Source organism: Pagrus major, chromosome 3, assembly GCF_040436345.1.
Source record: "Pagrus major chromosome 3, Pma_NU_1.0".
Lineage (NCBI taxonomy): Eukaryota > Metazoa > Chordata > Actinopteri > Spariformes > Sparidae > Pagrus > Pagrus major.
This window is the reverse complement of record NC_133217.1, coordinates 2,997,329-3,009,886: the sequence shown is the minus strand read 5'-3', so window position 1 is coordinate 3,009,886 and position 12,558 is coordinate 2,997,329. Positions and strand designations below refer to the sequence as shown.

General features: G+C 43.8%; 1 protein-coding gene across 1 annotated transcript in view; it reads left to right on the top strand.

Moving 5' to 3' along the window:
- dbpa (D site albumin promoter binding protein a) overlaps positions 1–8,577 on the top strand; it is a 31,910-nt gene extending 23,333 nt beyond the window's left edge. Inside the window, exons 4-5 of the mRNA XM_073462998.1 lie at positions 3,452–3,705; positions 6,243–8,577. Of these exons, the coding sequence (XP_073319099.1) occupies positions 3,452–3,705; positions 6,243–6,458 (470 nt within the window). The 3' untranslated portion in view covers positions 6,459–8,577. The remainder of the gene's footprint in view (positions 1–3,451; positions 3,706–6,242) is intronic.
- Positions 8,578–12,558: the final 3,981 nt, after the last annotated feature.

Sequence of the window (12,558 nt, the reverse complement as noted above, 5' to 3'; positions counted from 1 at the left end):
ATGCGAGCTCTAAAAAAAACTTTCAGATAGTGGTGCACACGAGTAGGAAACGTGTATATATTTTTATGTTGTCAAGTTTGGCAGCCATTTTGGGTGGAAGAGGTGGATCGTGGGTGGAGCTGAAGCGAGACTAGTTAGCTAAACCTCGTAACTTGCGACTCGCTTTCGGAGCCGGACTCAAGTGGCCGTTGGAGGAAATGCAGTTTTTGTACTTTGGTTTAGGATCGTCAGCGGTCCAAGTTTGCTACGCTGCGAGCTGGAACCAGTGGATTAGCTTCTCTAATGCCGTTTTGGATGACGATGTTTGCATGTACGGTGGCTCTGTGCAGTCAAACAACCCTCTGAAGGCTTTTTGACGGATGCAGGAAACAGAAGCTGAAACATTAATGAAGGATGAAAGTTTCAGAGTCAGCGTGAAGTTGAACATGATTAAAACAAGATGAGGTCGTCGTTAAACAGCCGAATGCTGGTTTCCTTGAGAATTTCCACGAAGAGGAGTCAAGATTTTTTCCATTCCTACGATCAGACGTTTTATCTCAGATCTGTTTGAACTCAAAAACCACCATTCACTTCAGGTTTCACACTCGCTGCTCCCTCTCTTGTACCAACACTGCACGCTCAGTGTGTCGTCAAGTGTTTTCAGCTGGATTTCGGGGGGGGAACGCGGGGGTATATCTCGTTCCCACCTCCCCGCCTGCCACGGAGCATGAGCCACTTTTTTTCTCAGAGCCTGTGGAGGATTTCGGTTTGCGGTCTTTGTCGTCGACGTGCATAATAAAACGACTTGACAGCTCACAGCAGCACGTCGAGTAGCGAAAAAAATCAGTGACGGTCGTCGCCGCTCTGACTGACATTTCCAGGTTTTACAAAACGCTCCGGTCCCTGGCGGCTGAGGGCGTATTTGTGTGCTTCACACTTAAAAATCCGTCATTAATGAGACGAACGAGAAGGGATTTTTTATCTGTGAACAAGCCAACCATCGTTTCCTCTCATCTCACGCTGGTATAAATAACTCACGAGTCGAACTACGTGCCGTAAACACGGCTTGTTTTTTGCTCAAGTATCTGAAAATCTCCTCCACTAGTGTTTTCACTCGATATTGGTCACCCAGCTCTGCAGTTATTTATAATCTGTGGCTCAGAGCCCAGAGCCGTCTTACAAACGCTGCCACAATAGAGTTCAGACTGGTGCTGGGTGATTGCTCAACTAACACTGGTGTTTCAAAGAGGAATCGTTTGGAAGAAAAATCAAGTTGTTTTTCTTCAGATATCAGAAATGTAAAAAATTGAATTCTGTGTGGAGAAACAGCCAAAAATAGATCCACTGATTTTTTTTTTAAGGAAAGAAAAGGAGCACTAATGTATTTAGCTTCAGGGTGAAAGCACATTCACTGCCACACAATCTACCAGCAGCGTTGAAGGATGGGTTGAACTGATTTGGCTCCAAGATCTTGTTTTTTTCTTCCTGTTTATTCTATTTCACTCTCTGACACTGATTTATTTTACATGTTGTGGTTTAGCCTGCTGGAGTCCAACTAGAGGGGAAAATAATGCTTTTATTTGAGCATTATTAAACCTCAACATGCACAAAATTCCTGATTTCTGATCTGGTCTTCGTTTATTTCCTCGCTGCGGTTCAGATGTCATCATTCTGTGTCTGCGTTCAGCTGATTTTCTCTCACACGAGGCACCACAAGGGGTTAAACACAAACCTGATCTCTCCTGCACGTTGTAAATCCAACATGATGTGAACTCGCTGCCCCGCTCGCCGTGTTTCTGGCTCGACGTTGCCACCTGGTGGTGAATCTGCGTCACGGCAGGCGAGTGCAGACGAGAAGATGCTGTTTTGTTTTGAAGAGTTTCAGCCTCCACCTGTCAGAAAACGTGCAAGACAACAGTTGATAAGATAGAAGTGGGTGGACAAACATCCTCCTCCTCCTCCTCCTCCTCGTCCTCCTCCTCCTCCATTTTGAATTACTTTCTCAACACATTGTGTGCTGTCTATAGGGGTAATCCTCTTTAGGGTCAACTCATCTACACTGGGCCTCATTCTTGGCTCGAATGTACAGAACATGTGACTCTGGATCTGAATCCTGCAGCCTGTAGATGAGTTCAGCACCAGAACCTCAGAGCCTCATGTTACTGCAGCGTTTGAATAGAGTAGTGACGGACGATCAGTGAGATTGATTCATTAATTAATAAAAACAAGATGTGACCACAAATACGTTTAATTACAAATACAAGGTTGTATCCAATATCGGCTTTTCTGCTGTTGCACCAAAGGCAGGTCTTAGAAAGGCACTCAGTAGAGCGCATACCTCCGCCAAAGCCCAACCGTCCCCCTTTTGTACTCACTCACAGATACCAGCCATCTAAATACGCCTGATTTTTTCAACGGGATCCCTGAGAAATTAAGAAAAATGTTGGAAAAAGTGAGAAGATATTCAAGGATCCGTCTCTTTATTGCGATCAGCACCAAAAAGTTAACGGGCTTTATTCTGTGCTGAGACAAATCCTGCAGCCAAGCTTAGTGTTCAGTAGTTTTTGTGCAATCCTGCATGATGGAGACACTAAAAATATGTAACTAAACTACAAATGCTGAGCTACAAAGTGACAACATTGATCTTTTAACCTGAAATGTCGTCTTGCTGGAGGTAAAATGCCTCTCAGAGCATCAGAACCAGACTAACTGAGCCTCCTGTTTATGTTCCTCTCCGTCCGCTGGGATCAACGTTTAGTTTCACGATGTAAAGGATTCAAAGGTTTTATTTAGCACATGCTCGACAATATGTGCAGCGAGATGCAGGATGGCAATCTGCGCTAAAAGACGACAGAAGAGCACGACAGCAACGTGCACAGCTCGGCTTCTGTCATCTGGCAACTTATAAGTCAAAAAACAACTTAAAGTCGACAACACGAGTCAAATGTTTGATGTTATTTTAAAATAAAATCTGGTTCTGGAGGTGTTTAAAGACAGGAACACGAGGGAGACACTGAAAGCTACATCACAACAATGTCGTCATCATGCTCTGCTCCTCTGCCGGACGACCCGTCACGTGATCCCGTCCAGAGGTCACGTTCGATGTGATCAGACCTCCGTCGGGGATTGTCTCGTCATTATCTTTAACGTGTGAGCTCGGCCCGTGCTCTCTGACATGTGATCTCTCTCTGTGAGGGCAGATGGACTCTAATCTGCAGATGAAACCAGATGACGATGATTGGACAGCTAAATGAGTAATTAAGCCAGTCCTGCTGATTCTGTTTGAACGGACCGTCGAGCAGATTATTCTTCACTGGAAATGTACGAACCAGCAATTAACCTCAGCCGGACGTCCTCTCTGTGACGTTTTACTGACACGACTGTCACTAATCACCAGTTTCAAGTATCCTGCGTAAAATAACAACAAAACAAAGATGGTTAGCTGAAAATCTCTCTCCTTCTCCTCCCTCAGGTGGTCAGGCGGTGCCTCAGGACCCGTCACCTTCTTCTACCTGCCCTCCGGGACCCCCCGGACCTCCCGCAGGTGCCAACGGCAGCAGCGACGTCATGGTGAACTTTGACCCCGACCCGGCAGACCTGGCGCTGTCCAGCGTTCCGGGCCAGGAGGCGTTCGATCCGCGGCGGCACCGCTTCTCCGACGAGGAGCTGAAACCCCAGCCGATGATCAAGAAGGCCCGCAAGATGCTGGTCCCCAACGAGCAGAAGGTACTACATCTCCCACAATTCTTTGCTGCCTTACAAAAGCAACGCAAGCTTGCAAACTGCTCAGTGTCGGTTAGTCATTAAGTGTGTTAGCTAACTTCTCTCACTTATATTTATCAATGACTCGTGAAAAACAACTTCTTACTTTTACTTTAATTAGTTTTTAGGATGTTTTTATCTTAAATCTGCAAAAATATTCATCATCAAGTCATTTTTATCTGTAATTTAAGTCCTGAAAGTCTTATTTTCTTAGAATAAGAGAATAAATCTGCCAGTAAAACAAAGACGTTTCAACCTTAACGACACTAACTTCCAGAAAAATGTGTGGATTATAAAAATAGGCTGAAATATTCTTCCTGTACTGACAGGAAATAAAGCTTTTGGGACAGAAATCAATTCACAACATCAGATTTTTACAGAAATAAAAGCACAGAACAAAATCAATCACTGTTAAAGTAAGATACAAGTAAAAAATAGAAAATTAAACCATTAGTTAAATTAAATGACATTAAAAAAGAGCCACTCGAGTCTCTAAATGTTTCCGCTGCAGATGAAACGCGGTCAGGTTTTCAGTTCAGCAGCGTTTATTTAATTTAGTTTATTTAGTTTATTTATTTAAACCCTGAACTTCATCACGACGGAGGCTGCAGCTCTCTGACATCCTGCTCCGATGTGGAAAAAGCTTGAAGAGCACGACGCCCACTCGTATCGATGCCTCATGACGAGAATCCCTAAAATATTTGGTCCTCAGTTCAGCGCACAACAGGAGAAGCTCTGATCGATGGCTGGCGTTTTCACAGTTCAGAGCCGAGCAGCTGCAGCTCCTCAGGCGTTTGTAATTTATAGAGAGATGAAGGCGCTTCACCTCGTCGCCTTCAGCCCGAGCCGCTTTGTATAAATCATTTGTGTGCAGGTTTTTGGGAAAAATGATCTCAGGCCAAAGTTAAAGAGATGAAGCTGCGATCGCTCGGCAGCTCCTCGTGAATGAGATTCAACAGTTTAACACCGGCTCTGCGCCGAAACGTCTCAAACTAATCTCAAAGCAACGATCAGAGCTTTGAGATTAGTAAGAAATGACTTTAATGGAGGAATAATGTTAACTCTGTCAGATGTAAACAGATCCTGTAAAAGGTCCTCTGAGGGAAACGCTGAGCTGTTTGGGCGGGCTGCGATTCCAGTGGCATAAATCTTTCAGATTGAGATCTCTACATGGTTTTACTTTCAATCTGGACCTCTGTTTTGGCTCTTTAGGTCCAGAAGTTTAACACAACAATCCAATCTTTCTCTCACGAGACCTTCATCTGCCAACAAACTGCTTTCATGCCCCAAAAATACAAATGCTGCAGACTTCTGTGAGGCTGCAGGGTATTTGTGTCTCCAGCGTCGAGTATTTATTCATTCAGCTGAGCAGCTCAGCACGAAACAAGATGTGTTTTCACGAGTCACTTTTATTCTCTATATCAGCTTTGATCCCCATCGTAGATATAACAAGATAGAAAGCTCTGCACTGTGTCTATATGTGTCCGTCTGTTAACGCTGCTGACGCCAACATGTGCTTCAAGCAATAAAACATGAGGAGGTTTTCTGATACGAGAGAATAATGAACGAGGACGAGTTCATTATTCTCTCGATGGGAACATCCTGGAGTGTGTTATTGCTTTTTATACCTTTTTATACCACGGCCAACAACTACATGCACAAAGAAGAAGTTATTTTGACACATGATTATGTTCAAAACATGCACAAAATCTATATTAAAGGTGCAATACGTAAGAATAACTCCCAGCAAATAGGGGCAGCATATCACCAGAGGACCTGCCAACTGCTGCCAACTGTATTATGTTTATATATCCATGACTGTTAGCTTTGTTAGCTCAGTTAGCAGTGCAGCTAGCCGCACAACCAGGGGAGTGTTGATGTTTAGACCATGAGCACAGGAGCTTTGGACCAGCGCCAGGAGAGAGAGGTTTTCAGTCCTAGGGTTAGCTGGTTAGCATGCTAACATCAGCACGGTGGTTTCTTCACATTCTGTTTGATAGTTTTAGTTAATTTTTAAATGTTTTGAACTAAAATTGTTACATACTGCACCTTTAATACTAAAATTGATTAAAACCTTTATACATTTATATTCTTATTCAGATGAAGCCTGACATGAAAGAAGTAGCTCATTTGGCTACGTTGACATTTTTTTTGGTGAGACTACAAAATTAGCAATTAGCGTGCTCTTCTTTCCGTCCCTGCTAGCCAATCAGAAGTGAGTATTCTCCTCGGCCGTGGTATAAATGACGTGTTCAGTCTTTTCTTGCTGTCCAGTAAATGCTGTTGTGGCTTCTGTGTTCTGTAGTTGCGGCTGTTGATCTTCTGCTTCCTTTCCTCCTTCCCTTCTTCTTCTTCTTCTTCTTCCATCTTCTCCTCCTCTCATCACATAACTGACCCTTCTCACTCCGCTCTCCTCTGTTTTGTTTTCCCTCTCTCTCTCCTCCCCCTACCTTTTTCCTTCCCACACACCCCAACATACCACACCGCCGCGGACGATGCAGGATGAGAAGTACTGGAGCCGGCGCGTCAAGAACAACGAGGCGGCGAAGCGCTCGCGGGACGCCCGGCGGCTGAAGGAGAACCAGATCTCGGTGCGCGCCGCCTTCCTGGAGCGGGAGAACGCCGCCCTTCGCCTGGAGGTGGCCGACATGAGGAAAGAGCTGGGCCGCTGCAGGAACGTCATCAACAAGTACGAGAGTCGACACGGAGACTTGTGAGGAGGAGGAAGGCGACGACGACGACGACGACGGAGAAGATGAAGGAGGAAAGGGGCGGGAAGAGAGGGAGGAGGAAATGAGAAAAAGGGTACAAGGCAACCCAACAACAGCAGCACTTTAGTTGAAGTGGCGAGGCGGGAGGCCGGCGTAGATCTGCAGTAAGCGCTGTGCGACACCGGGCGTAAACATTAACGTGTTTTTAAGCGTGCTCGCTGTGTTTCAGGATGTCACAGGAAAGCACAGCGGCGCCACCCCCCCTCCCTCCCCCCCAGTTTGACTCTTTGTACATGCTGCTTAGTTGAACCCACACGACGTACTGTATCACCTTGTGTCACCTCGGCAGCTTACGTCACCCCCCGCCCCGCCCCGCCCCCGGTGCTGTGTGCTTACGGCCGGTGTCGCACGGCGTTTTTTGCAGGTAGTGCGTTCGCGGCCGCCGCTCCGGCCAGTTCAAACAGGGTGTTGAATTCACAATATGCCAGTGAAATCTCACTTTTTAAGCTCAAGGCACGGATTCAAGCCAGGAGAGGTCAGATGTGTCATTTTTTTCTATAAATAGGACAAAAAAAAAACATGTATATTTTTGAACTGGGCAGGAAGGCGAGACTAGTCCAGCAAAGAGGAAGAGGAGGAGGAGGAGGAGGAGGAGGAGGAAGAGGTGCAGGGTTTTACGTCCATAACGCAAAGAGATTTTGACATAGGATTATTGTATATTTTTCTATTAGCAGAGATAGTCGGGAGGAGGATTTTGGAGATAATCTTTTGTATATTTTATATATGGGGCGGGGAGGGGCTGTTAGCTGGACAGTCACGGGGCCACACAAAGCGCTTTTCCTCCCAGCTGTTTATTGCTAAACAACAAATAATCTATTTTCGATTTCACAGGGGGCTGGTTAGTCGGAGGCGAAACAGAGAATGTATCACGGTTGAATCAGGTATTTCACATGGTGCGAGACGAGGGGCAAGGTAATCTTAGTAACGATTGTTTTGGGCACGGGTGGCGTTAAAGGAGGAGGAGGAGGAGGAGGAGGAGGAGGACGGTGAAACAAAAATTGTATAGTTTTATGAAATTTTTGTGTTTCGTTTTTTTTTTTTCTTTTCTTTGTGGGCTCGTTCAAAGCACTTGATTTTTTTGTTATCTTCTCTTTGATTCCGTGTCTGATTTTTTTGGAAATAATAAAAATCGCAGGGCTTTTTATTTTTTATTTTTTTTGTGTGTGAAGGCGAAGGAGAAAAAGAGAGAGAGAGAGAGAGAGGGGGAAACTAAACAGGAAGTCATTAGCCATCAGAGCATCTGGATGTGAGCAGATGCTTGAAAAATAAACACGGTGGAGGATTTCGCTGGCAGGTTTTTTTGCATTCAAAGTTTTTTCGGTGTCTCGCTCACACACACACACACGCGCGCTCGAACACACACTTAACGACGAGACGCGCAATTTTTTTTTTGTTTTTTTGACGACAACACGACGACACGGTTGCGGTCTTTCTCTCTCGATTTGCTCCTCGATTTTGTCCAGGAAGTGCAAAAATGAAACACTAAACTGGTTCAGGGTCGATTCGCCCGGATTGAACAGTGACTGAAAAAAACCTTCAGCATGCAGACACACAACAAACACGGACACACACACACACACACACACACGGTCCTCACCCAGGTTTTTAACCCCTTATCGTTGTTGTTGATGTTGTTATGGACTTCTATGGTGCTGATTCTGATCCTTCACCTGACACACACACACACACACACTGACAGAAATCCTTAACACACACACACACGCAAACACTTCCACCATCTCAAACACACAGTACTGAACTGCCTATACCCTTTCTTTGTCTTTTATTCCTTCTTTTTAGTTTATTTTTTTCTTTTCTTTTGTTGCATATTGTATCGATAAATCGTATTATAGATTTACACACCGACACTTGTCTATACCTCTCCTTTTAAAACTTTTACCCAATGAGAAACGAGAAATGCACCCTACTGCTACTGTACCATACAAACTGTACTATTGAATATTAAACTATTCTCTCACTAGATATATATATGTATATGATATATGCTTGAATTATGTGATTATAGTTGTAATATACATAATTGAATATATTACAGAGAAACCCATCTGAATCATTTTGTCAGTTTTTTCTCAGGTGTTTTTGTCTGAGGTATTAAATACACGTATTAAAAAAAAAAAAGAAAACACAAAAAAGATTTGGTCACAGAGTTTGTGGTTTGGTTTTTTATGTTTTGTTGGGGAGTTATATATTTTATTTTTAGAGCTGTTGGGTTTTATTGTTCTGGTTCTGTTTGTTACTAGCTCACTACGGGAGGGAAGACTTTCCCCCCGTTCACTAAACCCCGCGCCGTCAGTCGCTGTCGTTAATCTTTACATTGTAGATCTTTACGTGTACGTTTTACTGTCGACAGCGGCAATTCTGCTATTTTCTTAAACAATGGGTCCTTAACACATACACCTGATTTATGGCAGGTCGCTCAAGTGATCGTGATGATGCCGACACCACCGCCATCGTTTTAACTGGTGTCAGGAGGAAAGTGTCTGCTCACTGCGGAGGTGACTTGAGTAAGAAATGAGCACCTTCACATAAATCAGGGTTTTTTTCTTAGTCCACTGGCTGAAAAACAATTTAATTACTGGGTCCGTAATCACTCCTTTCATAGTCCATTGTTCCGAAAAGGTGTCTCACTGGATCGAAACGCCCACTGCTCTGAAGGCCCGTTGTTATCGAAAATATGTACAGTTGACCTCAATATGTTGGTGTCAGATGACCTTTTTTGTCACCGTAACTTTAATAAATATGTGGTTATTAATGTGAAATGGTCGCAGCTTGGTCAGGTGTAGAGAAAGACAATGGTTTGGGTATAAATAAGTATGTTAGCTATGCTAAGTTAGCAGTGGCGTACGGTCCAGTGGCACATTTTTCTGACATTTGGGTTTTTTTAGAAATATGGACAGTAAATTAAATGTCAGGTATAAACCACTCTTTTTTGAGTGCAACATAAATAGTGTAAAATTCACAATCGGACTCTGGATGCTAAACACAGTGCACTGTGTTGGCAGATTATATTCGCCAGGCTAGCTAACGACTTCAGTGCAAACCGAGACTGAGAAGAAAACCTGCAAAACTGTTTTATTTGACATATTACATCATGCAGATGAAGCAGAAAACACAAGAGGCAAATGCCGACGAGGCTACAGCTGTTAGATTTGATCGGTTGTGGCTAGCTAGCTAATCAGGCTAACACCATCCTGTGAAAAATCTGTCTCCGGCTGACATTTTGTTTCCAGCTCGCTCGTTTTAAAACAAGATGTCTGTAAAAGGTCACACAGGCTGTCACAGTCTGAAGCAAAATGTCAGCACGCTCACTAATCGATATCTTGATCGGTATTGTTCTGTTGCAGCTGTTTGCTTTATTGTATTTTCATGTTTTTTTCTTTGCAGAAGAGGACGACCACTTTGCTCATATTGTGTAAACCCTCCCAAATTCATGACAGCTCAGTCTGAGCTGCTGGTGTTCGCCTGAACAGATAAAACAGTTCGTATCGTCCAAGGATACAGCAGCTGCTCCTCAGTGGACGTGTCGAATCAGAATGAGGCTTCAGAAAAACCAATAAGTTACTTATTTCTCTTGTTCGTTACTTTTGCTTTCGTGTTTTCAGATTTGGAAACGGATGATTGGCTACCTGCTGTTTGGGGGGGCGGGGTTTAGTGAACGGTTCATTCAGAGCTGTCTTGTCCTTATTCAGAGATGGTACCTAAACCTTATTTTAAAAGGAAAATAAAGTTATTGTCACCTTCTCTACAGACAGAGTTGCTGGTATAATAAAAATGTTGTTGTTGATATAAAACTCGTCTCATGAAAAGCTTGAATCTGTGATCAGATCTCACGTAAATCACTTTTTGATGCCCAAGAACAACTTTGACTTGATTTCTCGACACCATCCAGAGACTAACATGAACCCCAGGTGTATCATGGGAGCTGTAGTTCTATCCTTGATATATGTGTTATTTCCCCTTTCCTCGTCTTCTTTTTTTGTTTTTTTGGGATTATGTTTAAACCTGATACACAGACACAAACTTTTGAATCGAAATCCCCGGAAGAAGAGACGTCTCAGAGCTTCTTACGTTTCCGTCTGTCGGTGGAAGAAGAAAGCCATGTGTTGTTTTTCTGTTTTGATACCTGGGATTTTTTGGATTTTCTTCACAGACGTTTCAGAAACTTTTTTGCTATTTTTCTATGTAACTGTGTTGTTGAGCGTGGTGCAACTTTTTCCTTGGCGGGCGTTCGAGGCTCGTCTTCACCTGGCGGCAGCGAACATCGCTGCTATATCGATCACACAGCATTGCGGGTAATAATGACAATAATAACGATGAAACAATAATGTACACAGCCGTGTTCTTTCTCCTTCAATTTTGTGGATTCTCAGCTAACTATCTCCATGTTGTGACTGACTGTTATGAACTACAAGTCCCAAGAGCGCGACACTTCCCCCCGACTCCTCACCAGTGTTGTGTGCTGTCCACGGGGACGATGGCATAATGTGGTCTGGCTTTTTTCCCTCCAAACACCAATAAAGGCTTATACTTACTCACAGACTGGACTGTTCTGGTGTCTTGCTGTCAGATCTGAAACTACAAACTCAAAAACAAATGTGTCGTTTCCTCTGCTCGGCCACTCGAAGCTGTTTCCACAGACGAAAAGGACGATAATAATAAGGTCAGTGATTAAACTTCCAAAGTAAACTTCGCCTGAATTAAATGTTGGACATATTACCGCTGAGTGAGACTGCTGTTTAACGTCTGTATGTGTGAAACCACTGGATATCTTTAACAAGATGCCAGGAAATCTCCCAGGCACGTCTGTGGGGACAGAACTGGGATAGTTTTGACAAGACTTTGGAAAATCTTCAGCCGTTTTTGAGGCGTCAAAACCGGACGTTTCCAACGAGATGTCAAGATATTTTCAACCATGTTTGTGGCGACAAAAGTAGGATCCATCGACACATTTTCCAGCTACGTTTGTGGCGATTAAACCAGTTATTTCAGCCAGAACAAGATCTTTTCCTAACCCTAACCAGGTGGTTTCTCTGCCTGAACTTAACCAGACAATAAGCACACCGCTGTCACGACATAAAATTAAAAAAATTAGCTTAAGAAATGAACATTGCCAACATTTATCCTGGTGATTGTGCTCCAGCAGCACACAAGAAGAAAGAAAAGACTCAAATAATACGAATAAAAAATGTAAGAGGTTCATCTCACTTTCTTTTTCTGATGGTTTAAAAAATGTATTACACCCCGAAGATATTATGGCTTAAAGAAAAAGCACTTAAAAAAAGATGGAGGCTGGTTTCTCGTCAATAAAGTAAAAAAAAAAAAAAAGCCCCAAAACCAACAAAGTCTCGATGCTGCTATCAAATATCTTGTGTCTTTCCCCCACAGACGCCATCCTGCTGCCTCAAACGCTCACTGGGGCAGCAGATGTGTATTAATCCACCGCTAAAAATAGTCCCCAGCAAAGTCCCTGTTTCCTTCTGTTTGAGGAACTTTTACTAAAAACAACAAAGCCTCGTTGTTTCAGGAAATTACTGAGCCTTCTTTAAAAACGAACCTTTCAACGTGTTTTTAAAGATGTACGTCTTGAGCGTCAGCCCGTGTTTTGCTTTGATCGGTGTCTTGGATCGGCAGCTCAGCCAATCACGGTCAGCCGTCATGGCTGCCGCTTGCTCGTCCCTCCTCAGCTCCACCTGTGGATCGTCCCGGCTCCAGACGGCTACGTAATCCTTCAGAAACAAGGCGACGTCACAGACGCTGCGTCCATATCCGCCCCTGAGATGTAACAGTTGCAGGGTCAGACGGTTGTTGGTCAGTCGTGGTCATTTCAGCTTGTTTTACTGTCAAATCCTGCAGCGTTTAACGTGTTTTATCTGAAGTATCATTCACAGTTTGTACACATACTGTCTCTGGTGTCATTACTGCGCCCCCCCTGCTGTCTGCATGTGTGAGATATGAATAATAAAACGAGCGTTTCAGACAGAAAGTGCAGCAGCAGACCGTTGGGAGGCACTCGGACGCTTCTGAC